This window comes from Elephas maximus, chromosome 4 (genome assembly GCF_024166365.1).
Source record: "Elephas maximus indicus isolate mEleMax1 chromosome 4, mEleMax1 primary haplotype, whole genome shotgun sequence".
Taxonomy (NCBI): Eukaryota; Metazoa; Chordata; class Mammalia; order Proboscidea; family Elephantidae; genus Elephas; species Elephas maximus.
In genome coordinates, this window is record NC_064822.1 from 66,539,988 (window position 1) to 66,567,885 (window position 27,898).

Consider the following 27,898-nt stretch of genomic DNA (forward strand, 5'->3'; position numbering starts at 1 on the left):
TCATGGGAACTTCATGCGTGTCAGGGTAGAATTGTGCCCCATTGGGTTTTCAATGATTGATTTTTCAGCAGATCTCCAGGCCTTTCTTCCAAGGCACCTATGGTGGGTGGACTCAAAGCTCCAAACTTTTGGTTAGCAGCCAAGAGTGTGAACTGTTTCCACCACCCAGGGACTCTATGGTCTCTATAACATTTTAGTAATTGCTTTGGAATCCAAGATACAAGAAATCTATCAAAATTTTCCATAACATTCCAGAATATTGAGTACTCTCCTTAAATGAAATTCCACAGAAATGACATGAAATTGTAAATCTTGGCATTAATAACAAAAACAAAATGACCTGGCAGTTTAGCATGGTTCATATTTCAAGGTGAAGGGGAGCTCTTCCATGTTATATGAAAAGAATGTTAGGTGTTGAAAAACTCTAGTAATTAGAAAATAGCCCAATCAGAAGATAAATTATGGAAGGAAAACATTCAATATACAAAATAAAAACATATACTGTTTAGTCTTTGTAGACCAAGGATGATTTTGGAAAATTGCATAGCTCAGGGACTCTCAGATATAGTTATCGTGTTCAATAGCCTTAGGACATGGTTGTTGCTTGCCTACCCTTTTCATAATAATCATAGACCATCACTGAAGCTGGCCGAATGTTGGACACAAGGTTGCTTTGCTCAACAGAGAAAGTGAAACTCTTTGCTGTACCAAAAACCTGTAAAGACATGAATTACAAATACATCAGGTCTGCAAAAAGAAATTCACTGAACAAATTATTTCCAAGAAAACTCATGATTTACCCAATAAATGAATCTAGGGTACCATTATCTTATATAATGGCAAAATAATAATGAGTTAGTATTAAATTATACACACTGTTAAGTTATAGTGCTTATATTGAGGTGCAAGGCATTCAGTTGTAAGAATTAACGTCAAATGTAGGCATTTGTGTGTGTGATAATGATGCACACATAGAAACGATGGTTCTAAAACTCATGTCGCTCACCCTTCTTTGGAGTTCAGGTCAAACTATAAAAGACTTATACATCTACTCTGTAACCTGACTATGTTAGATGCTACGAGGAATGAAAAACAGAGACGATGTTCCTAAACTTAGGAAGCACCCAGTCAGGGAGCCATGGCATATATGAAATAACTTGAGAGTTAAGAAGGAGAAGATAATCAGTGGAGCAGAGCATGGTCAATTTTTAATACTACTTAATTAAAAAATATATATTTATTTTGTCATTGAGGATATACGCACCAAAACATACGCTAATTCAACAGTTTCTACATTACCAATTAACTACATTGACTGCATTCTTCGAGTTGTGCAGCAATTCTTACCCTCCTTTTCTGAGTTCTCCCCCTCCATAAACATAAACTCACTGCTCCCTAAGGTTTCTATCTAATCTTTTGAGTTGCTGTTGTCAATTCGATCCTATACAGATAGTTCTTAAAATATCATAATGCTCAAGCAGACATTTTTTGCTAGTTAAGCTATTGTTTGGTTTTAAGAAGACTTTAGGGAATATTTTTTAATTCAGTTTTAAAGATTATCTCAGGGCAAGAGTTTCAGGGGTTCATCCGACCTTTATGGCTCCAGAAAATCTGGAGTCCATGAGAATTTGAAATTCTGTTCATTTTCTCCCTTTCAAAGGAGATTCTTATATAAAATGTTTGATCAAAACCAGTTTTTCTGGTCTCATGGCAAAGGAGGTGGTTGTTCATTGAGCAAGGTAGCCACACATTCCATATCCTCCTTCTATTCCTGACTCTTCTTCTTCTGTTGCTCCAGGTGAATAGAGATCAGTTACGCCTTGGATGGCAGCTTGCAAGCTTTTAAGATCCCAGGCACTACATGATGAATTAGGAGGTAGAACAGAAGCACTAAACATGTTATTAGGCCACTTAACTGGGATATCCCATGAAACCATGACCCTAAACCTCCAAACCAAGGAACCAAATCCCATGAGGTTTTTGGTTGTACATAAAGAGCCTCAGCAGAAATGCTTTTTTTTTTGTCATTGTTGTAAAAATGTATTTATCACACAACTTTTGCTAATACAACTCTTTACAGGTGTACAATTTATTGAAAGCAATTACAATAATCGGCTGTGCAACTCTATCCTTAATCACTGCAATTTTTCCATCAACATTAACCCCCTGTTTCCCCTCCCTCCTGCTCCTGGTAACCACTAATAAACTTTGGTGTCTACAGATTTGCCTTTTCTTGTTTTCTTATATAAGTGAGGTCATGCAAATTTGTCTTTTTGTGATTGACTTATTTTACTCAGTATAATGTTTTCCAGCTCCCTCCATATTGTAGCACACATGTATCAAAATGTCATTTCTCCTACTGGCTGAGTAGTATTTCATTGTATGCATGTACCACGTTTTGTTTATTCATTCGTCTGTTGATGGGCATTTAAGTTGTTTCCACCTTTTTGTTATTGCGAATAATACTGCAATGAACCTTGGTGCACAAGTCACTGGGTCTCTGCTTTCAAGTCTTTTGACTCTATATGTAAGAGTGGAATTGCTGGGTCATATGTAGTTCTATTTTTAGTTTTTTGAGGAACCGCCACACTTTTTTTCACAATGACTGTGCCATTTTGCATTCCTATCAGCAATGGATAAGGATTGCAATTTCCCCACATTCTTCCTAACATTTGTTATTTTCTTTTTCTTAATCTTAGCTACCTTACCCATTGTCATCGAGTCGATTCCAACCCATAGTGACCCTATAGGACTGGGTAGAACTGTCCCATAGAGTTTCCAAGGAGCAGCTGGTGGATTCGAACTGCTGACCTTTTGGTTAGCAGCTGAATGCTTAACTTCTACACTACCAGCCATCCTAGTGGGAGTAAAATGGCATGTCATTGTGGTGTTGATTTGCATCTGTCTGATGGCTAATGACGCTGGACATCTTTTTATGTGTTTGGTGGCCATTTGAACGTCCTTTTTGGTGAAACGTCTATTCAAGTCCTTCGCTCATTTTATGATTGTGTTAACATCATCAATTTTTGACAAATCCTAACAGGTATATCTATAAGAAATAGAAGCATCCATTTACCCTCAGAGGAAAAAAAGAAAAACACAAAAGCAAAAATTATTTTTGAACTTACATTATCCAAGTAGAAAAGAACATGGCCACTCTTGACTTCAGTCTTCATCACTCGGCCATTGTTTTCAAGCTTTGAAGAAATTGACAGGGAATGATAGGGATAGATATTAGAACTAATAATAGTACTATTCCAGAATTGAATGATTCATGCTTTTTATTTAACCAATTTTCAGGACTATATTTTATGGAATGATCCCATAGTGTTGGGATATTTTGATAAGCACAAGTAGGAACTAGATAAAGGGATATATTATGCACTATGAAGGATTATGAAGGATAATGAATGTTACTTGCTACAAATTAAGAACACCATACCTCCAGTATTACAGCAAAAATATAAAAGTGAACCCTAAGTTTTTTTTAAATGAAGAGTTCAGTTTTTCTAACCAATTGTTTTATCTATATATTATTTTTTTGTCCTGAAAGATTGAGCTATTATTTACCTCCTCAAGGGATGACATGACTGGAGTAAATCCTGATAGCATTTTTACATCAACAATGACCATATTGGAGTTATTGCGAATTCCAGTGTAGCTGAAATTAAACAAAACACAAGAACCCCACTAGTTTTCTTGGTGGAGATAGTATGTCAGCAGGTACTAATTGAAAGGCAAAAGCTAAAAAGGAAGCACCTGAAGAAAGCCATTCTCAAACAACTAAAGATAGTCGCATCCAGAGTGATGGTGGATGAAATGATACAAAGTAACATGGTTAGAGCAAATGATAATTATCTGAAACTAGAATCTATCTCCCCAAACCCCTGTTCTTAAGCTTATCTGAAGCCTCAAAGTTAGGACTTATAAACAAAGCTTATGAATTTTTATTATGATAACTTATGTTAGCTTTAGATTTGCACAACACTTAAAAGAGATCTTTGTTTAAAAAGCAGGAAGTTGAAAGAATCACAGAGTGGGGACGTTCCCAAGAGATCTTCTTGGTTATGCCCCTGCCTCTGGGTAGGGTTGCTGGGACACGAAGTGAAGAATTCCACAATCTATTTAGTTGCTATCTCATCTCTGGTGTTCAGTCTATTTTCATTTAGAAATTCTAAGAAAAATTTCCCAAATTACTTTCACACAGAGTTTCCCCATATATCAACTAAGCCTAAAACCTTTGGGAATCTGTAAATAAACTTCAATTTGAGGGGATTATTTTATTATTCTACTCTGAAAAATAAAAATCTAGTTATAGAGGTTATAAAATAAAAATTTGTGAGCTTTATACCATAGGCCCACATGTGCTTGTCTTTAGGAAGAAAAATAGTATCTCCATTGTCCAAAACTGCCAGTGCTTCTGTTCAACAAAGTCTAAATATTGCTGGAGTATTGGTGGGGAAGAATGTTTCAAGTTATATTTGCATAAAGCTAGCTCTGATCTAGCTTAAGGTGTACTGAATTGTGGTGCCCATTGTCACAGTTACCAAACCCATAAAACTCACTGCCATCAAGTCGATCCTGACTCATAGAGACCCCGTAGGGTTTCCAAGGCTGTAAATGTATGGAAGCAGACTACCATATCTTTTTCCAGCAGAGCAACTGGTGGTTTTGAACAGCCAGCCTTTCGGTTAGCAGTTGATTGCTTTACCCACTGTGCCACCGGGGCTTCTGTCATAGTTACTGGTATTCTTAATTGTTATTTTACCACTGTTTAAAATCTCTTTTTGATATATTACCATCTCTAACCTGGGAGCTGAAATCAAAACGTGGCGCTTACCTGAAAGTCACTGTTAGGTCATAATTATTCTGAAGTGTATCTGAAGAGTTTTTCTTTACTATTTCCAAGGAAAGGGAAAATCCAGATGCCTTCTTAGGTACTAGCACATTATACCTAAGGGTGGCCTAGAAAGGATAGAAAATAATAAGAAAACCTATCCATTTATCCTATAGTAAAAACTTAAGGACCTATTATTAATATACTTTAGTTCACATGTTTACCATCAGGGAATAAGGCTAAAATGAATTTGCTTAGTTTTCAGGAGACACAAGAATCTTTAACAACATAACTTAATGAAGACATCAGAATGCTTTCTAGCAGTGATATTCCTCAAGAAACTTCCCAATTACTAAGCTATAATTTAGGGAGTACCTCTTCATAAAATAGGAAACCCTGGTGGTGCAGTGGTTAAGTGCTATGGCTGCTAACCAAAAGGTGGCAGTTTGAATCCAGCATGCACTCCTTGGAAACTCTGTGAGGCAGTTCTACTCTGTCCTATAGGGTCACTATGAGTCAGAATTGACTCGATGGCAATGCATTTGGTTTTTTTTTTTCTTCATAAAATAACTAGTCTTTTCAGCAACCAATTAGAAATTATCAATGAGGGAAGATATTCATGAAAATATGAAAAGTGGCAAGATAACACTTCATAAATAACTGAATGGATAGCCTTAACCTTATAGGAAACATTCATTTCCCTCTTGGGTAGATTTATATTACCTGGATAAATGTACAACCTTGTCCTTCCACATCTACTGTGTATTGTCCACGTGCTTTTGTTAGTTCTGAACGCTGGACCAGCAAGTGGTTGTCACTGTTAACCTGGAAAATCTCACTGGATTCTTCGCTTCTACAGGTGACAGTGTTTTGGCCATTAGAGAAGGTGAGCTTCATGTAACGAGTTACAGCGAGAAGACAGACGGCAGTGTCCTGCACAGACCAGTACAAGCCATGATCCTAGCTCTGTTATTAGTCGTCATTTGAGTATTAACTCTAAGTCAATTCACAGACATATTCTTAAGACAGATCAACAGGGCACCAAGAAGCAATATTCTGAACAACAGAAAAATATATTTGCATGTGCTTAAAATTTAAATGAATTTTAATTCAATAAGTCTTAATTAGCTTTTAGTTTTCTAGAGGATTTTATCGAAAATAAGCTCTGCTGTTGAAAATAGTGTCAAATCTTTTCTAAAAGTTAAGGTGTTATATAATTCAATGATCTCACAGCTTCCTTGGGTAATGCTCATACTCAATCATCTTCAAGGAAGGGAAGTCAGAAGAAGCAAAGGATGCTGGGAGATTTACTAACATGGTTTTACTCAGAAACTAAGCCTGAAAATAAAAGGGGGGATGAGGGGCTGAGAGTGCAGACTTTCTTCATGGGAATGAAACTGCCTTTCCTTGCATTTTCATTTTTTTCCTATAAGGAAAGACATAAATCATACCCATTTCTTCGCTACACAGTCCATTCATCTGCTTTTCCCAATGTATAGACCACAAATATAGAGAAAAATCTTTCAGTTTTGAAGTATACCTCATCAGCAAAAATGAATTCTTTGTTGACATGCAGTTTGACAATAGTGTCATCAGGTATCTAACTTACCATCAACTCTCATGCTTATGACTACAATCTCACTAGACTTAGATTCTTTTTTTACTGGGTAACTGCAAATATAGAAAAAAAGAGGGTATATATTCCTTGAAAAGGGGGCCTTATTTTATTTATTTGCATACAGAGACATTCTAGTAGAGCGCTTGATAGACAATAAAAAAAAAATAACCACCCAATAAATAATTAATGACTAAATAAAACAGGATTTATAATATCGAATATTTTACCTCTCAGTGATTATCTTTGTGGTCTAGATTATTATAGAGTAGCTGCTTCTACATTACACATACTGTTATTATTAAGCCCACATCAATCACCTGGGTGGAGGAGAAGCCTCCATGGGAATTCATCTGCTGGGCAAGCCATTGCACAATCTTACTAGCATAGGTGAGGTCAGGAGTTTTCCTGGAAATGACAGCCAGGAGCACATAGCAGGTCTTCTCAGTCTCAGCAGAAGGGGCCCGAGGAAGGAAAGAGGGGGATTCTTCTGTCTTAGGCTTCTTTGCTCTTTCCCAATATACCACATTATCTGAGAAAAAGAGAGAATTTTTACACAATCCCTCTTAACAGTACTGATTACAAACAAGAAGGAGGCAAATTCCATTCTTGGCCCCAAATAACAACTTTCTAGGGTCCAAAATATTACTTGAGTTTTGCAAGCATTATTTTTGCTTATGGCATAGTACCCATACTTAATTTCCTTTACTTCATTTGAGAAGAAACTAGCAGAAAATAGAAACAGGGAAATAGAAAATATATAATGATCTCTAAAAATAAAAGGATTTTATGGATTAAAATGAAATCGGGAAGTCCTAACCTCTGTACCTATAAGTAGTATCCTGTTTGGAAATAGCGTTTTCTTTTATGTTAACGAGTTTATACCAGAGTAGGGTGTGTCCAACTTAATACCTTCTAAGTGGTGTCTTATAAAAAGGGAAAACAGACCCAGAGAGATACACACACAGGAGGAAGACAGATGTCATACCAAGGAACACCCAGGGCTACTGTCTTTGTCATCTACTCACAAATCCAGTGCTGCCAAGTCGATTCCGACTCATAGCGACCCTATAGGACAGAGTAGAACTGCCCCATAGAGTTTCCGAGGAACGCCTGGTGGATTCGAACTGCTGACCCTTTGGTTAGCAGCCGTAGCACTTAACCACTATGCCACCAGGGTTTCTCTTAGCCATTTAGTGTTGCTATAATACTACAAGTGGATGGTTTTAATAAAGACACGTTTATTTTCTCACAGTCTAGTATGCTAAAAGTCCAAATTCAGGGCGTCAGCTCCAGGGGAAGGCTTTCTCTCTCTGCTGGCTCTAGAGAAAGGTCCTTGTCATCAATCTTCCCTGGACTAAGAGCTTCTCCATGCAGGAACCCTGGGTCCAAAGGATGCGCTCTGCTCCCGGCACTGCTTTCTCGGTAGTATGAGGTCCCCAACTCTCTACTTGCTTCCCTTTCCTTTTATCTATTGCAAGACAGAAGGTGGTACAGACCGCACCCCCACAGAAACTCCCTTTACATTGGACCAAGGATGTGACTTGAACAAGGGTGTTACATCTCACTCTAATCCTTTTTAACCACGGGCAGAGATTATGATTTATAACACATAGGAAAACCACAAAATGGAGGACAACCACACAATACTGGGAATCATGGCCTAACCAAGTTGACACATATTTTTGGAGGACACAATTCAATCCATGATAGCTACCATGAATGACCTACCCTTCCATAGAGCCGATGCCCCGGTTTGCACTTCTAGCCTAGAAAACTGTGAGACAATGAACACTTATTCTTTAAAGTCACCCGCTTGTGAACTTTTTTTTGTAATGGCAGCACTAGGTAACAAGACAAGAGCCACTGAGAAATTCTCTAAGATAAATAGAAACAAACTGCTGAAGAAAGGGTTCCTATACGATTGCTAAGAAAGTTTCATCACTTTTTCTCTTCAGCAAAAGTAGATAATAATACTTACTTATTTTTGTTGCCGACTGATCCAGGATCTGGAGTAAAGAGTCCACTTGCTCCTCTTTTCCAGCTAATGCAAAAGCGTAAGCTAGAATTGCATGATTATAGCTGTTGGTGACACCACTTTCCAACGCCTCCTCTAGGCAAAAGAGCCCGTTTCGTAGAATAGGAAACTAGTCAGGAGAAGAATCAGATATTTTAAAATAATACTTGAACATTTTGTAAATTTGCTGAATATCTAAAATATTCATTCTCTGTAATGTATATAGTAATATATTCTTGAAGTCTATTTCACACATAAGCCTGTTCATACACACACATACATATTAAAGTTCAGAAATATTATCATAATAAATTTGAAATGGCACTATTAGTAAGCTCGAAATAAAATTTAAGTAGTAAGAAAATGAAAGGTTCTATATCTGATTTAGTAATATTTTAGTTCATAATACAAGTTTCTTCCATGTGGCAAAGCGTATGTGTTTATTATTAGACCTAAGACATTTTACTCTGATACCTAAAATAGAGGTTTACATCCCTAAAGATGATTTTTGAGATATACTAATAATCCTGAAAATTCCTAGTATCTTAGTTTAGGAGGAGAGTTTGAAATCAGATAATCTGACCTATGTATTGGAGACGTAGCTAGGATGAACTCCACTCAAGCAGAAAATGTTTACACACATAATTTATAACAGAAACAGAACACTAAGCTGTGGCTATATCTAGAGCAGGGGTTCTTAACTTGAATTTATGGCTGAACTTCAGGAGATATGGAAATAAATGCATGAAAAATCTGTTTATGTGTGCAAGTGTATATTACCTCTAGGGAAAAAGCTAATAGTAGTCCTCATAGATATCTAAGAATCAAAAAGTTTGAATTGCATTAATTCAAAGGGTGAGAATGATCAAAATGTTCTCTTGATGTTTCACCCAGTCTAAGAATTTCAAATGGCTCTGAACTCATTGTCTCTTGAATGTGCATTTAGCTGACTGGAATCAAAAGATGAGGGGAATACATACAGTGAGACTGAGCCCAGCTTCAAGAAATGCTCCAACAATATATGCGGTCAGTAAAATGTCCTCTTCATCTCCACCCTAAAAACAGAGTAATAATGAGTCATATAGGAGAGCAGAGCACAAAATAATAGCCATTGCTCTGAAGTGAAACTAGGCATACAAGAAATACTGGCATGAATATAATTACTCATAAAACACTAGAAAATGTGTAATTTTTTAATTAGATGATTGAGTTGTGTTTGCAGTAATTCATCAAGATTCAGTACTATAATGAAATAAAACATAATAAAATTAATCCCAAGTATACTTAATGACATATAATGACATATATAGTCATACTTATATGACCCAGTATTAAATGTGCATTCCAAGATATTCATACGACCTTTTGACTCTATTTGATATTGACTTAAAAAAAGCAAAGAATTTCTGATGGGGTGGGACAGGTAGTTGATGGGAAGCTTCCTGAACATCCCTGGAAAGGTACCCTAGGAAGTTACAAGTCAAGCCTAATGGGCTCTTACAGTGTAAAATTAGAATAAATCATTTGTTTTATAAATTGACTGTGTATCAAAATTCCCTAAGGAATTAAAAAATAAAATACCAGAATCCACACAAGAGATTCTGATTCAGAAAGCGGGAAGAAGATACAAGGAAGTGAATTTCAGTCAAGGCTCTAGTAATTGGAAACCCTGGTGGTGCAGTGGTTAAGTGCTACAGCTGCTAACCAAGAGGTCAGCAGTTCAAATCCACCAGGCACTCTTTGGATACTCTATGGGGCAATTCTACTCTGTCCTGTAGGGTCACTATGAGTCAGAATTGACTTGAGGGCAGTGGGTTTGTGGTTTCTAGTAATTCTAATGCAAACAGCACTCATATTGGCATTTGGGATCCACTGATCTAGTCCAAACCTCTAATTTTCTCTATTTAAGTAAAAAGGAGTTTCTTTCTTCCTCAGAAAAGAAATATTTCTGGGAAGTTTCATTTTTAAGGTGCAAACAACTACAGATGGTAGAACCTAAAATAAGGTAGGGGGCCCAAAGCACACTTAAATTCTAGCAAGTTGTATCGGCATTCCTCTTTCTTGTAAATTTCCATTTTCCTCTTGCTTCTTTGTCTCACATAACACAACACACACATATTTCATTATGGAAAAAGGATTGGATAAGCTTAACAAACCAAAAAAGCATTTATATTGAATCCAACAAGAGGAAAGATGTGGAGATCTTTTAGAAGAGCACATGGAAAAGCCTGTGATTCTCCTAGGCAGGAACAAGAGCTCTTGTCCATCAGGCTCCTCCCATTGTGAAGGACACGCTTTGAATAATTTAAAGACATTTTCCCACACCACATAAGAGTGAAGCAATTTGAAACAATCTGCATTAAATAAATACCATAAGGAGTTGCTATTCATCCATATTTTGAAGTGAATCAGTTTCATCAGTTTTATATTCCAAAATCCAAGAACAGGAGTGGTGATTATGAAGGAGAACATAGAGGACAAGCCCAGGATATTTCACGGTATACCAGAGCATATTAAATATTATGGTAGGGGATTTTGAGCATCCAGAAGGAAACACAAAGGTTACGAAAATAAAGTACACAGAAGGTGGGATGGAGGTGGATGGCCTAGCTGCATCTTTTAGTTACATCTGATTTTTCTCTGTAAATTTACTTTGAAGACCACTTTCTTATCTGCAATGAAAAGAAGTCAGCAGAAAGGGAGAATGTACAGTGATTTATATAAATATAGACAGGGAAAGGAAAGAGGATTGGTATAGCCACATTTCACCTCATTTGCATTTTGGCTTAGGGCAGGCTTGGCCTTTATGCCCTTCTTTGAGAGAGTATTGGAAGAGCTTGCTTCATTGAAACATCGGTTACTAAATACTCCTCCCAAACTTTCTTGCTATCCAAGAACAGTTATAAATTACTTTCTCAAGTTCCCCTCTCTTAATATACTGTGTGATTCCAAAGGTAGGTTTTCTCTCTAGGTTCCCTATCTCTCCTCTCTCCCCTATTTCTAGCTTTTCTACTGCAATGGACAGATTCTATGGAAGGACTAATGACTAAGGCAAGTAAATAGAAGATTCATGAAGAGTTATATGTCAGCTGTGGTTAAACACACATACAGCAGGAATGATGCTATTGACTAATACACCACAGGCCTATGCTACAGAATACTCAGATTATGAAAACCAGAGACAGGGAAGGTAGGCAAGGCAAAAAAGCAAGGAAAGCACAGACGTCTGTTAGTCTCCTACCTCCCAGGCGTTGTTGAAAAGCTTGCCATCACTTTTAAAGCAGCCATTACTTTCCTGCCTGCTTGAAAGCCAGATCAAGGTTTGTTTTTGAACTTCTTCATCAATGTAAACATATTTCTTCATTCCCTCGAATGTCTTAAAAGTAAGGGTAGTGAGCCTATAATGCAAAGCACCAAAACAAAAGGTAGGTAAAAAAAAAAAAAAAGAAAGCTATACAACAAGTTCACCACCATTGTTCCCTTTAGGTAATGGATGAATCCAACTTGTCTAATGTAGGCTGGAACCAGTCTTTATTGATAGTATTTCTTTCCTTTGGGTCAATAAATGTTATGAATAGTGAGAGTTAGACTAGGTAATAGCCAATATGTTTAAGTTTTTGTTGTATAGCCCATTAGATTATCCATGCGTGGAGACAGATTAAGTGCAGTTAGGTGTTATGGGGCCGTCTAGTCTGGCTTACTTGAATCTACATAGGACCAAACCAAAAAAAAAAAAAAAAAGCCAAACCCATTGCTGTCAAGTATATTCCCACTCACAGCGACCCTACAGGACAGAGCAGAACTGCTCCACGTGGTTTCCAAGGAGCGGCTGGTAGATTCAAACTGCCAACCTTTTGATTAGCAGCTGTATCTCTTAACTGCTGTGCTACCAGAGCCTACGTGGGACCCAAGAAGCACAAATTAATATGTGCCATTTTCTATGGTGTTCACCAGTTGCACGAGCATAGGGGGTTGTCATTAAATGATCAGGTTGCTAAGTAAATTGTCAAGACACTGTAGGTATATTGTTGCACTTGAATTAGAATAATTAAGTCTTTTAGTTTTATCTGATTCTTCTTTGCAGATTTACTTTAAAACCCACTTTGCTTCCAAATCCCCATTGACCTCAAGCTTCCTCACATCCTGCCAAATCTTTCCCAGGGAATTTCTCCCATTATTTAAAACAAAATTTTCGTCTCTCACCATATGTTTCCTTGCTGACTCCTCTGCCAAAACACACTATATGAACCATCAGAGTTTTTGAAAGCCAATTGCTTTTGGTAACCTAAAATACAATATTGAAGTAAATTACTTTTTAACCCAAGAAAGTTAAAAGAAAAAAAATGGTGTAATGAATGACCTGGGCATAAGTTACTAGGATGATCATTCAAATTTCTGAAACTTAGGTTTTCTACCCATAAATGTGAAAAAGTAAGTCCAACATTATTGGTTTTTGATGACAAATAAGATATCATATGTGAATATGTCTAGCTCAATAACTGGTTCATAAGTGGCAACTGTTAATTGCTTAGTACTCTTTCCCTTAAGGTTATTTTACTTCATTGTTACCTTTCTCCAAAGAAAGCCCAATAAAATTTTATCTGCAAACTTTGTCTTTAAGACCACATTTTACAAGATTTATATGTTCTCCCTCTACATATAAATCAGATCATTTCAATTCAATGGAACACGATCAAGTAGACAAATACAGAAATTGAAAAACGAGCCATATACAACTATTATCAACAACAACAACAGTGACAAACAAGGTATTTTGGCAAAATATTGTTGTTGGTGTTGTTAGGTGCCATCGAGCCGGTTCCAACTCTTAGCGACCCTATGCACAACAGAGCGAAACATTGCCCGGTCCTGAGCCATTCTCACAACTGTTGCTATGCTTGAGCCCATGTCTGCAGCCACTGTGTCAATCCAGCTTGTTGAGGGTCTTCCTTTTTTTTTTTTTGCTGACCCTCTACTTTGCCAAGCATGATGTCCTTCTCCAGGGACTGATGTCTCCTAATAACATGTCCAAAGTATGTGATACATAGTCTCGCCATCCTTGCTTCTAAGGAGCATTCTGGCTGTACTTCTTCCAATGCAAAATATTAGGTGTTTAAAAAAGAACTGAGTTCATAATTTGAAGCTTCACAGTTCTAAGTAATGAAGTTAAATATTTGGACAGTGATCACATAAGTTTTGAAAGCACTGAAGTCAAAAAGAAAACGTAGCGTGGACTCAGAGCACCTCAGTTAAGATCCAGTTTTTCATCAGACTACCTTATAATTACATCTTGGTGATAGTAATAACTAATTTCATCTATTTATGCAGAAACCACTTAAATCTTCTCACCACTAGATAAGAAAAAGGCAGCTTTAGATTTAACTTCCTCCGTCAACTGTTCAGTAGATTTCAGATAGTCAAGGACATGGGTGTCAGATGCTAGTAGGGCGATGTTCTGCTCTCCACATCCATAGGGCATTTGGAGAAGATTCTCCAGGTTCTGCATTGCAAGGCCAAGAATATCCCCTGAAATTAGAAAAAGTGATAATCAGAATTGCTTCCAATTTGTCATCTCAGCATTTATAACCGCAGATAAAGAGGCATTAATGGGAGTAAAGAACATTTGAAATTGAGTCCAAAAACAGTTTTCATGACTTAATTCAAAATTCTAAAGAGAAGGTAGCCATAAAGGGTGAATTAAAGGGATTTCTGGTAGGAAAAATACTTCTGAAAAGCTCAGATTCTCATTACTAGGGTGAGGCAGTAGTTAGGGAGGTGTTTGCTTATTTGCTTGCTTGCTTGCTTTTCAGAAACCTTACGAATGGGTTCCTTAAAAGTTGTATTCCACGCCTTCCCAAAAGGTGTTAATGTTAATCTTAGACAAAGATGAAGTTTGCCTTTTGTAAAAGAGATTTCTCCTTTTACTAAGGAAATTCCCAATGTCTTGAACAGGCAAAGTTTATTCTGATTCTCTAAGAGAGGAATTCAGTATTTCAGGTTACTGGGCTGTAAGAGAACACTCTGTTTTCTGAACACCATTTATCATCTACCAGAGCTTATGTTTCACAGGGACACACGCTTGGAAACAGTATTAAAATCCCTTTAGGTCCTGTACAGAAACAAACATAAAGGATGGTCCTGAACAATAAGTTCCTCCAGATGGTAGCTGCACAGAATCTCCCCCTCCTGCTATTTTGAGGATTTTGGTTTTTTGAGATCACCTCCACCAAGATTTTCAAATCGTTTTGAAACACAAAATTTAATCAACTTACCCACAACAGTGAAAAAGGCCCTGGCTGATCCTTCTACTACATTGTTGGGCAAGTCCAAAACTACCTCGTTGGTAGCTTTGGTACCTGGAAAGAAAATATAGACCGAAAATAACGTGGCGACTTCCTTCCATAAACAATAACAGCAGGTCTGTAGGACAAACATATTAGCATTCAGGTTCCATTATTTATTTTTATTTTACAAGTTGCTTGTTAGAAAACATAAAATTGAGGTTTTGAGCTAGTTCAGAATAACCATATATTTAAAAAATAATATGTAAATGATATGTTAGATCATGGCCCCATTCTCAATTAATTTATGGTGTAAATTGTTGACGGTTCAGCTGTTAATCAAAAGGTCAGAGGTTTGAGTTTCATCCAGAGGCAGCTCAGAATAAAGGCCTAGTGATCTACTTCCAAAAAATCACCCATAGAAAACCCTATGGAGCACAATTCTACTGATACACATGGGGCCACCATGAGTGGGAATTGACTTGATGGCAACTGGTTTTTTAAACTTATTTCATATGTGAAATAAAGTGTAAAAACTACTGACTATAACATATAATATAGCACACACACAAGATGAATTTTGAAGGCTCCTATTAAGCATGAAAATCAGATCACCATTACGACAATACTCTTGATGGTCATAAAGCAGGAGACTGAGAGGCAGTGATTTGCCCATGGGCTGTCTCACCCTAAGAGTACAAAAAGTGAATAAATAAATAAAAATAAACCAAGCCCCTTGCCCTTAAGTTACGGAGTAGAACTGCTCCACAGGGTTTCCTTGGCTGAAATCTTTATGGAGGAGCCCTGTTGGCACAGTGATTAAGAGCTTGGCTGCTAATCAAAAGGTCAGCAGTTCAAATCTACCAGCTGCTGCTTGGAAACCCTATGGGGCAATTCTACTCTGTCCTGTATGGCCCCTATGAGTCAGAATTGACTCGTTGGTGACAGGTTTGGTTTGTTTTTTTGGTAATCTTTATGGAAGCAGATCACCAGCCTTTCTTACTCAGCACTTTGGGTGAGTTCGAGCTGCCAACCTTTAGGTTAGTAGTCGAGCACAAATTGTGTCACCCAGGTGCCTTAAGAGTACAAAAATAAAGATCACGTTGTACATTATTACGTATAATCCTGATTTCTCACTATCCAACACTGTGTGACAAGAGAAGCCTAGAATATACAGACAGGAAAAATAGGCTGAAAGAGACCAAAGTCACAGGTGAATTGAAGAGATCGCATAAATATACTTTCTGTTTGCTAAAATTATACAATGAAAATAGGGCATGAAATAAAGTAATCCCCCATGAGGAATATAGAATAAAATTGCTGAGGTAGATGGTATGCTAAGTGGACTAATACTCAAGAAGAGGAAATAAACTGACTCTGTTGATATATTTCCTTTGGAACTAATTTGACCCCCTAAATAATCCTCTTACCTTCTGTACAGATAAGGAGACTTTGAGTCATTTCTTTTTCAATACCTTCAGGCTGTCAACAAGAAAACAAACAAACAAAAAAGCATAAAATAATGACAATAGGTCATGATTCCATAAAGGTTATGACAGTGCAGCATCAGCTCACATAGGCAGCGCTGGTACGTGTTTGTGCCTGGGGGAAGATCTATTCATTGCCCCCTTCTGTTTATATCTACACATTGCCGTACTTTATCAGCACCCATTTTAGTGGTAGGACAAGGGTGTCCCCTGTGTTACTGTGGGACACTCTCAACTCCTCCGATTCTTTGTAGAATCTTAGCTCAGAAACAAATAAAAGTGTTTTGTATAGTAAGAAGGCGTGAAAGCCCAGAGAAGAGCGTTCCTTTGATAATCGTTGATGCTTTTTTTGAAGATGATGGAGACTGCACACATTATCTCTTGGATTTGGGAATCAATTACAAAAAAGGGAGGGAAAGAAATAAGTGTACAGGAAATATCTTGATCCAGGTGCAAATGAAAAATTATCAAGTCTTGTTCCAAGTATTAAGTTGCATTATCTTGGGTCAGTTATTAATTTCAGAAACTGTGAATTTCATTGCTGTTTTAATTCATTTAAAATGGCTTGTCTTGTGTCAAAAGTAATCATGGCCAATTAGCTAATCCTTTTCAACAAGAATGTCTTTTAACGTCTAACCTCTTGTATACTGTTTATTTCTTATCAGGAAGAGCTTAATAGCTTTGCACATACGTACCTCTACCAGCAAACTTTTGACCACTGTGTCTTTCCATCTTAGATTTTGCTGCTCAGTTGCTTGATCCGGGCAAGCACTACTTTGTTTGGATTCACCAACTACAGTGATGTTCACTTTACCTGGAAAACATCCCCAAATATAGGTTAAATTGACTTTTGCCCTTTTTGTAACAGGAAATTATTAGAATCAGTGAGCCATTTCTTGGATTTGTCGAACTATGTCCTATCATCATATTGATGCCTAGACAAAAATAACTTATTTCTTCACTTCCTAGAGATAATTTGGTATGTTCTGCTTTACCTATTTCAAGATTTCATATATTAAATAAGTGATCATTTTATTTAATTAGAATATAAGAAATCTTAAGGAAAAAAATAACTTTCTAGAAAGTCATCTAAGGCAATTCCTTGATATTGCTTGTTTGTACAGAGTGCATATGACAACATAGTCAGGTAGCATCAGGTAACTAGGGGTCCTAGCTTTGTTCAAGCTCAAACAAAAATAGTAAATTATGATACAGTGGAAAGGACACTGGACTGAAATCAAGTGCTAGCAAAAAACTGGAAACCCGTTGCCATTGAGTCAATTCTGACTCATAGTGACCCTATAGGACAGAGTAGAACTGCCCCATAGGGTTTCCAAGGAGCACCTGGTTGATTTAAATTGTTGACCTTTTGGTTAGGAGCCTGAGCTATTAACCACTGCACCTCCAGGGCTCCAACAAAAAATCAGTTGTTCTTAATTTCCTGTGATATCATATGCTATATAATCGAAGCCAATCTTTTGTCTCCTTTCTTATGAAAATTAGGATACCAAAAGATAATTCTTTAGGTTTAATATTACTTATATACCCATATACTTGACCAATATACTGTAGTTTTTTCATTTGTTTGTTTTGCCTCATTTGTTACTTGTGTCCTCCACTTAATTGCAGAAAACTATGCAAGTCGGTACAGCATCCTCTCTCAATTGCCAGGGTAACATTTTTTGAAAACCTCATGTAGTAGGAAATTTGAGAAACTTAAAATCTTAGTAGGATGAATCTTGAAAACATTATGCTGAGTGAAGAAAGTTGATCACAAAGGGACAAATAATTTCATAATCCCACTTATATGTAATACTTGGAACAGGCAAATGTATAGAAACCAAAGTTTAATAGTGGTTACTAAGGACAGTAGGAAGGGGAAAGAGGAACCATTGTGCAGGAAGCATTGAGCTTCCGTTTATGGTGATGGAAATTTTGGCAATGGATATTTGTGATGGTGGCACAACAACTTGATTGATGTGATTGGTGTCAATGAATTGTATACGTGAAAAATGATGAATTGGCAAATGTATTTTATCTATATTTTTACAGCAAAAAATATCTAATGGGAAAAAAAGGCTGAGGCAGACCAATCTCACAGGTGAACTAAAACGATTTCATAAATACACTATTTTCTTGCTAAAACAATGAAAATGGGAATAAAATAAAGAAAATTTTAACAACAAATTTTAATTAGATGATAAAAACAAGACTTTTTAAAATGGAGAATAAAGGAAAAAATAGAGCTAAAAATGTGAGGGAGAAAATTAAGTTGATATAGAGGATATAAGGCAAATAAATAGAGACAATAAAAAATGGGCTGGTTTTCTATGAAAGATTGGAGTAAACACACAGCTGCTTACCCAGTTTCTTAGGAATAATAGTCCACACGTACGTTTTCTTCTCTCCAGCTTGAATAATCTCACTACCGTTGCTTTGCAGGGTGTTACTACTTGCCTCATAATTCTCAGATGCTTCCAAATGAACAGAAATCTGAAGGAACAATCAGGCAATGTGGATAGCACTTTATTTTGCTGTTACTATTCCTCCCTTCTCGAGAATAATCTGCTTTATCTATTTTAAGTTGGCAAAATTGAAAGGTACCAAATGACTTGCAGTGTGATGGATCGCTTTTGTGTGGCTTTTCTCGCCTTGGTCTTGTAACTTTCAACCAAGTGATTGGGTGGAACTGTGCAAATAGGGTAACTGTGGCCTATCAAGGGCATTGGTCAATTTTTCATCCCACTGGGCTTGAAATGAGCCATTCTAGAGGCAGGAAGGAGAGGATCTCACCATCACTAAGAAAGAACAGCTGGCAGTGAAGCATTTCTTTTGAACCCGGGATCCCTGCGCTGAGAAGCTCCTGGAACCAGGAGACAGGTAGAGAGAGAGAGACAGACAGCTAGATGTAACACTGAAGGTAGTGAAAAAAGGTTGCAGAGAAACAGCAACAGGAGACCTTGCAGTGGGCTTCCTGGCCCATGGAGCAAGAAAGCTGAGTGTCTTTGGGCTGAGGCTTACTGGTGGAGTGAGGTGCCTCTGGGCACTTATTGGCAGAGCTAGAAGAGCTTTATAATACTTGCCTGAGCAGGACAGAGGCCCAGAGGTCAGAGAGAAGCATGCCTGTGGCATGGCTGGGAAGAGGCTGTCCAGGTGAAAGAACTGTATTCTAAGTGTCCCCAAACCTGAACTGTAACCTGTTTACTTCCCTAATAAACACCATAATTGTGAGTATTGCCCATAAGTTGTATGGCCGTTGCAATGAATTATTGAACCCAGCACAGAAGTAGAGCGTGCCATGGGAGGGACAGTTGGTATCAGAATTGGTAAAGATGTCAAAGAGAGAAGGCATGTCTGACCTCTGTCTCATGGGAATCAGCCTTGAGCTGTTGATCTTTATTCTCCTTCCCCCTTGTGAAGTTAGAGGAGGTCAAATGCCTCCTCCACATCATTTTACATGACTCTTCACACAAGAAGATATACATGGTAGAATGCACATCATTGTGAGATGCTATTCTCAAAACGAAAACGGCAACAGCAACAACAAAAATGGTTGCCATGGAGTTGATTTCTTCTCATGGTGACCCCACGTGTGTCAGAGTAGAACAGTGCTCCGTAGAGTTTTCAATGGCAGATTTTTCTGAAGTAAATGCCACACCTTTTTTCTGAGGAACCTCCGGGTGGACTCTTAGCAGTGAACACACTAAATGCATTATCTGTTTGCACCACGTGGGGATTCTGAGTCGAAGTAGTACGTAAATCACTGCTGAGAATTAAAACAATTGTTTTTGTTTGAGGAATATGGGAACACGTATAACTGCTTTATAGTCCAGTTTTGTATTTGGGAATACAAGAGAATATAGCAATGTGCAAAGAGATATTAAATATTTTCACTTTGTTAGATTTTGTCCTCAGATCAAAGGGAACAACTTACCTCTGCACATGTATCCAGGTAGCTGAAGACAGTGACAATCAAATCAGATTGTTCATTTCGAACCATTGAAAAGGGTAAAGTAGTTTCAACAAAGAAAGACTGAAAGACTTTCAGAGTAACTGTTGATGAAATGCCAAATCCAACATCACCATTCACACAGAAGCCATTTGCCTCCCATTTGGTTATAGTATCAGGAACGAGGAATGAAAGATTTGCTGAACCTGAGGAACTACAAGGAAAGATTACTGGTAAGATACATTCCTTCTCTAAACCAACAACCTGTATTTACTCCACGGCAAACAAGAAAAAGTATTAACTGCAGGTTAAAAAAGAGTTATAGTGTGGACAGGGCATAGATAAAAATCTTGATAGCTGAATTTCTATAAAATTTTACTTTAAAAAAGGCCACATTTAATTTTCACAGTTTTTCAAACATCGTATTTTTTTAAAAAAATTGAGGCAGCTTACATCTATTTGCACAAAATTAATAGATGAATAGTACCTGTTGAAAACATAGAGGAAAAATAATAAAATTCAAAGTGTGATCATTACATGCAAATGATTGCTATTACTTATTTTACAAATATGGTACTGTTTCATTTATCCAGGATTAAAAGTTAGGGAATAAAAACAAGAAGAAAACATAAATAAAGACACATAGGGGAGAGAAGCATGTTAAAGGCTCACTTAACGCTGATGAGGTCCCAGATCCATGTTTCTGGAAAGTTTGTTCTTACTGTTTCCATTATAGCCTGTTCTACATATCCAGAATTCTCCTCCAGGGTCTTACCTACTAAAAGAAAAGAAAAATGATTTATTTGGAGAGGATAATAATACATTGCTCAACCACACACACCTATATGTTAGGTCTTTAACTATACCTGCTTAGTGTGAACCGATATAGGGATTTATCCCCAGGGCTCATTGTCAATCAGTGTACATCTCAACCTAATTATTAGCATTTCAGTGCTCAAATCTCCCCCATTATAAAACAAAACACAAAAAGCAAACAGACAAAACAAAAATATTCAACCTACATTGTTCCTCCACAGCCAAAATTAGACAAACTTATGTCTATTTACTCCAGTTTCTCATCTGACATTCTGGTGTCTGTCAGAATGCAGTCTGGTGTCTACCAATTCTACTATGCTAATATTACCTTTCTATCACCCTTCTGTCAGTTTGTTATGCTGTAGTGACTTGTGTGTTGCCATGATGCTAGAAGCTATGCCACTGGTATTTCAAACATCAGCAGGGTTACCTATGATGAACAGGTTTCAGTGGAACTTTCAGACTAAAACAGACTAGGAAGAAAGGCCTAGCCTCTACTTTCAGAAATTATCCAAGAAAAACCTATGGATCAGAAGATCAACCAACATAGTGCTGGAGGATGAGCCTCCTATGTTGGAAGGCAACAATGGACTCAAGCATGTTGGCAATCTTGACAATGGTGCAGGACCAGCGTTTTGTTCTGTTGAACATGTATTCACCATGAGTCAGAGCTGACTTAACAGCAACTAACAACAACAAAGACAATATTCCTTTTGCTAAAGTTGCCTATGACATTCATATTGCTAAGTCTTATGAATAGTTTCTTTCATTTGCTTGGCTTGTAGGTTGCATTTGACACTATTCATTACTGTGTCCTTTGCAAAATAGTCATTCTTGTTAACTTTCATAACATGACATCCTTGCAGTTTTCTTCTCCCTCTTTCGCCACTCCTGAGTCTTCTTGGTAATCTCTTCATTCTTGACTTGTTCCCAAGAGGTCCGAATTGGGTCCTCTTTTCTTTTTACTATGCACTGTCTCCCTCGTTGATATCTTTGCACATGGCTTCAATTATAATACTTACTCTGATGTCTCCTAAATAGGCGTCTTCCACCTGGATCTCTTTCCTGAGCTCCAGATTTATGCATTTTTGGATATTTATTTTTGGATGCTTTACAGACATTTCAAATGTCACTGTTCCAAAAGTAAACTCAGATCCCCTCACTTGCTCCTTTCTAATATCTTCCATCTCCATGAACGGTACCAAAATTCATCCACGTACCCAAGTCAGAAACCTAAGAATTATCTTGAAGAATAAGGGAAATGCCTGCATCTCCCATAACTAGCCAATCAACAAATGCTATTATAACGTACTTTGGACATGTTATCAGAAGAGACCAGTCCATGGAGAAGGACATCATGCTTGGTAAAGTAGAGGGTCAGCAAAAAAGAGGAAGACCCTCAAGGAGATGGATCAGTACAGTGGCTGCAACAATGGGCTAAGACATAATGATTGTTAGGATGGCACAGGACAGGACAGTGTTTCGTTCTGATGTACATAGGATTGCTATGAGTCAGAACCGATTCAACAGCACATAATAACAACAACAATAACTTGAGAACGGCTCTCAAATCTATCCATGTTTCTCCATCTCCACTGCCTTTTTTCTAGTAGCCCAAGACACTGCCCACTCTCAGTTGGTTTACTAATATTTTTAACATTTCATACCTACAGCTTTAAACAGCCCAAAACCCAGTCCCTTTTTCCACAGAGCAGCTGAAGAGATCTTCTAAAAACACACCTTAGATTCTTTGCTAAAAACTTGTTAGTAGTGTATTTTTGCATTGGGATTAATTCCAAACTCTTTATATGCCCTCAAGGTCTTTCATGATCTGTCTGTCTGTCTCTCTCTTGCTTTAGCTATCTTAACTCTTGCCTTTGAACCGTACATGTCTGCCATTCTGAAACGCTTTCAGTTTCTTACCTCATCTTTCATGGTGTTTCCCTCTTTGCTTGCAACGGCCTTCTAATTCTGTGTTATCACTTACCTTTCAGGTTTCAGCATAAATGCTATTTCCTCCAGGAGAACATACAGGCCCTTGAGAAATGTAAGCCTCCTCTAGACGCTCCCATTATTTCTTATTTTCCACTTAATGCACTTGTCACATGTTCCTGGAATTACCCGTTTCACTATAATGCTTCTCTCTTACACTAAAATCTCCAGCATGGCAGGGATTCAGTCACTGGATTTATAACACATAACTCCTGGCCTCAGTAAATATTTGTTGAGTGAACTAATAAATGAGTGACTGAAGAAAGAATTGTTTAAAGTGAATTACTTTGGCTTTCAATACATTTTATTCAACAATACTAAAAAAATACTAGAAAGCTTAAATGTTTCCCATAAAACTCACTAAATATGGGTTAATGTAATGGCAAAAAAAAAAAAAAAAAAAAAAATAGGTAGCTTCAACCTTATAACTAGCACCTCAAAGAAGTTTTGACTTCTGGACTTTACGGGGCCTCCTGAATACTCACTGAGTCTATCCTTGCACAAAGTTGTTAGACCTTTCATTTCCCTTAAATGGAACTTCTGACATCTATCTCCAAGACCAGCCCCATTTTGATCATTGGACTAATGTGAATGTGAGACCAGGAGGTTTTAAAGAATGTTCTTCAAGCACTCTCAGATACATTTGGAATCCAGCTTTGATTCTGGTTCTGTTCTGATGACCTTGACAGAATGTCCAAACTGGAAATTTGCCTACCTATCTTATTCATCTAAGACTATGGCCCAGTTTTATAATTACAATCTTCCCAATATGGGATGGATTAGTATTTGGACACACTTGTATGATGACAGCTGTCTGGCTGTCTAGGTGTCACAATAACCTCTGTCTTGGAATCCATGTATTCTGGTTTACACATAATAAGGACACGTCATTGTTGTTATGTGCCATGGAGTTTATTCTGACTCATAGCCATAAGGGCATAAGGGACAATAAGCACACCTCATTGTCTTGCATCAGATTCACTTCAACAGAAGGTCAGTCCTCTCACATCACCACACACTGTCTGCTCCCACACACTTCTGATATTGTATTCTGCCAATAAAAATAAACTTCCTCTTATATATCAAGCTAACTCTTCCTTTTAGTTAAAATTGTTTCGAGCCTACCTTATGCTGCTTTATTCAACTGCAGAATGTCTGGTTGTAGTAAAAAAAATGACATAATTCACATATAAAATCTTCATTTTGTATAGTTTTATCCTAAATGCACCTGATTCCATGAATCTTTTTGCCCATCCCCCAGCCACAGAATTCTAGATTACCCACTTGCAAATCTGGATGAGTCGCTAGACATAGATGCATATCCTGCTTCATAACGTAATGGTCTAGGGAATGGCAGCCTTATATCCACTGAACACACTTCTGGTTTCTGGTAGTGAAGATTGGTAAAGACTTTCAGACCCATATCCTTCAAAGAAACCAAACATAAAAAAAAGTTGCACTTTCCCTTCATATGAGAACTAAAAAAGGCTTATCAGCTATAAAATAGGTCATAAATACACACATCTGTGCTAGCAAGAGTTCTGGGATCCTAGAAGATGAGTCACCTCTATTTGATTTATGGGGAAAAAAATCTCTAGAGTAAAAATGAAAATTACTGCAATTTACCTAGCACTTACTATGTGCTAGCATTTTGCTAAATATTTTACACAATGCCCTAGTTAACCCTGAGAGAAAAAAATACTTATCATTATTTAGGTAAGTAGAGATAAACATTATCATTACTCTAATTAACATCAAATACACACACACATATGCACGCATATAAAATGCATATCTAGTAAACTAGAGGGCTGGGAATTGAGCTAAAGTCTGTCTGACTCTAAGGCCTTTATACACCTGTGCCTGTAATTATAAAGATCCTTTCACGGAGGTCTCAACATACATAACTAATAGCCCAGAACTCTATTTCGATCTTTTGATTTGACTATTTCTGCACAAGACATATCACAACAAATTTGAGACAATCTCTACTTTTACCATGTTTTATTATTCCAGCTACATAACTTATTTCCAACTGAAAAAAGAAAAAATAACATCTCTTATTCATAATATAATTTCTGAGTGCTTTATTAGGAAATTACAGACCATATACTCAAAGATTAAGAAGAAAACTACATAATTAATAAAACACTTATGCATTGTACAACACTAAAATAAATTTGAGATATTTTCTAAAATCTTAGTGAACTTACCCTGACGATATTATAGATGTCTCCATCCCCATAATTGCTTACAGGCATATAATACAAACCATTGTAAAACATATCCTTCTGAGGAATGCAAGGGTTGAGCTTTTCATCATCAAGATTGAGACCATGATAGAAATAACCATATGATTCTACATATGGAAGCAGATTGTACACCTATGGAAAAAAAAAACACATAATTCCTAATTATTCTAAGCACTCTTTTTATAATAAGAAAAATTTGGCAAACGTTGTACTATAACCATCTGTTCTTATTCTTTTCTTTACAAGTATGGCCACAATATTTGATCCAAAACTTTCGAGTCATTTTATACTTCCAAAAGAGGAAGACTTCCATTTTGTTCTATGCAGCCAATGTCATGTTCACAAAATTTTTCAGCTTTGGTGCAGGGTTTAGGAGAGCATGCAAGCAAAATTTTAAAAAGTCTGAGGATTATGTTTCCTGGCCATCAAGTTAATTAATTTTTCAGCTGTGTATTTAAAACTAGGCTTACTACTGAGTGTTACTTTTTAAAAGCAGAATAGAAAACCAAATTTGTTTGTAAGATCTCAACTTTATAACCTCTATCTCTCTTCCGAATATAGATTTAAAAGAATTACACTTAAAAATGTAAAGATATCTAAGTGCTTAGATTAGGTGATTTAAAAAAAAATTTTTTTCTTTATGCCTCTGTGTATTTGGAACATTTTCTACAACACACAGCTATCATTTTAATAAAAAGAAAAATGTTCTAATTATTAACCCTAGATTTAAATACAGTCATACATTTCAATAGTTATTTCCACGTATTTGGAGCCCTGGTGGCGTAGTGGTTAAGAGCTATGGCTGCTAACCAAAAGGCTGGCAGCTTGAATCCACCAGCTGCTCCTTGGAAACCTATGGGGCAGTTCTATTGTGTCCTATGGGGCCACTGTGAGTCAGAACTGACTCTACTACAAGAGGTTTTTCTATGTATTTGCATCAATAACAAAGAAAAAATATCAGAGTTATTTACTGAAATAATTTTGATGTGAAATTCTAGAACTGATAGTCTAGTAATGCTTATGAAAACACAAGATCTATTAATAGACAATCAGTCACCCAGGTGGCACAGTGGTTAAAGCCACTAGCTGTTAACTGAAAGGCTGGCAGTTGGAACCCACTAGCTGCTCCATGGGAGAGGACATGGCAGTCTGTTTCTGTAAAGATTACTGGTTGCCATCAAGTCAATTCCAACTCATAGGGACCCTATAGCACAGAGTAGAACTACCCCGTAGGGTTTCCAAGGAGCCACTTCCGTAGAGATTAACCAAACCCACTGACATCAATTGATTCTGCCTCATAGTGATCCTGTAGGACAGAGTAGAACTGCCCTGTAGGGTTTCCAAGGAGCTTCTGTTGGATTTGAACTGCCGGCCTTTTGATTAGCAGTGAAACTTTTAACCACTACACCACTAGTGTTTCCCCTAAAGACTACAGCCTTGAATATCCTATGAATTCCTACTCTGTCCTATTGTTGTTAGGAGTCAGAATCCACTCATTGGCAATGGGTATTAGTAGATAATAACTATAGACACTACTCTAGGTTTCCATATCTATGGTCACACCTATGATTAAAAAATCACATTGTTGTCTAATTCCTAACCCATTGTAATTACTCATAGAATTCTACGTTGTTTTAAGCACTGGGTCAGCCAAGAAAAATAATTAAGTATAAAACTCATGAAGGAACAAAGGAAGAAAACATTTGATAATTTCAGCATGTTCCATTTCAAATAAAAACATCATTTGAAGAGTGAGACTTAACAAGGATCCAGACAAAAATGAGGAAAATGAAGTAATCAGAGAGCTTACACTTTCAGCCGACAGCTGTTGCTCCAATTTCAGTAGAAGAACACTTTTATCCACAGCCCGCAGGGCACAGAACGAATCAGTGGCTGCTTGAAGGTAGAGATTAACATTGGAGCCAGGTAGCCCCTGCTCCTTAGAGAACTTTATGTTAACCTGACATGAAGAAAGAAAAGGAATGGAAGCAGAGATTATTTTATATGAAGATAATTGGAACATATTTAATCATTTCCAAGTAAATCTGTCTAAATGTTTGTGCCTATATTTCTCCTGCCCGCTCTCAGCTTTACTCTCCTTGCAGAGACAACTCCTTCACAACGGTCTCATCATCCCAAGATTGGCATTGCCACCAAAGGTTATTCGTTCTGTTTGGCGATTCTCTCGTCCCCTTATTATCTAACTATGCGAACGTTGACTGAGAGAGTAAAAGTTGATATACTAGTCGTCTAAGACAGAGACAATAGGGAGCAAAAGGCTTACCCCTCTCATTGGGAACAGGTCACAAATAGAAGAAGAATCACCTTATTTTTAAAGCACTTGTCAACCTGGAATCTAACACTGTCAGCCACAATTTCCCCACTGGGGTGAAGGGTGTACACGAACATGATGGCCACAGGAGCCAGGTCAGCACTGATGTTGATGGGGAATGAGAAGTTTCCATTCCAGGCTGTGTAAATAAGAAAAGTCATCAACTGATAACAATGCCAAAAATGTCCTGGATCACTGGGCAAACTTAGATAAGGGGAAATGACTTATGAATAAAAAGAAGAAGGGCCACTGTTTTAAAGTCAAATGAAGCAAATAATGGGAACTATATGTACAAATAAGGAAGCTGGCATAAAATTTAA

The 27,898-nt window shown here is 37.2% G+C and overlaps 1 protein-coding gene across 1 annotated transcript in view; it reads right to left on the reverse strand.

The window, feature by feature from the left end:
• Window positions 1–586: 586 nt before the first annotated feature.
• Window positions 587–27,898, reverse strand: part of LOC126076245 (ovostatin homolog 2-like) — a 43,943-nt gene continuing 16,631 nt past the window's right edge. Inside the window, exons 14-35 of the mRNA XM_049884821.1 lie at window positions 27,572–27,717; window positions 27,057–27,206; window positions 25,208–25,378; window positions 24,279–24,420; window positions 20,859–20,961; window positions 20,172–20,400; window positions 18,601–18,730; window positions 16,933–17,051; window positions 16,181–16,232; window positions 14,742–14,825; window positions 13,819–13,995; window positions 12,673–12,754; window positions 11,711–11,867; window positions 9,450–9,524; window positions 8,434–8,599; window positions 6,773–6,984; window positions 5,561–5,770; window positions 4,841–4,965; window positions 3,571–3,661; window positions 3,125–3,197; window positions 1,348–1,356; window positions 587–702 (exon numbers count right to left, since the gene is read on the reverse strand). Coding sequence (XP_049740778.1) covers window positions 587–702; window positions 1,348–1,356; window positions 3,125–3,197; window positions 3,571–3,661; window positions 4,841–4,965; window positions 5,561–5,770; window positions 6,773–6,984; window positions 8,434–8,599; window positions 9,450–9,524; window positions 11,711–11,867; window positions 12,673–12,754; window positions 13,819–13,995; window positions 14,742–14,825; window positions 16,181–16,232; window positions 16,933–17,051; window positions 18,601–18,730; window positions 20,172–20,400; window positions 20,859–20,961; window positions 24,279–24,420; window positions 25,208–25,378; window positions 27,057–27,206; window positions 27,572–27,717 — 2,819 coding nt within the window. The remainder of the gene's footprint in view (window positions 703–1,347; window positions 1,357–3,124; window positions 3,198–3,570; window positions 3,662–4,840; window positions 4,966–5,560; window positions 5,771–6,772; window positions 6,985–8,433; window positions 8,600–9,449; window positions 9,525–11,710; window positions 11,868–12,672; window positions 12,755–13,818; window positions 13,996–14,741; window positions 14,826–16,180; window positions 16,233–16,932; window positions 17,052–18,600; window positions 18,731–20,171; window positions 20,401–20,858; window positions 20,962–24,278; window positions 24,421–25,207; window positions 25,379–27,056; window positions 27,207–27,571; window positions 27,718–27,898) is intronic.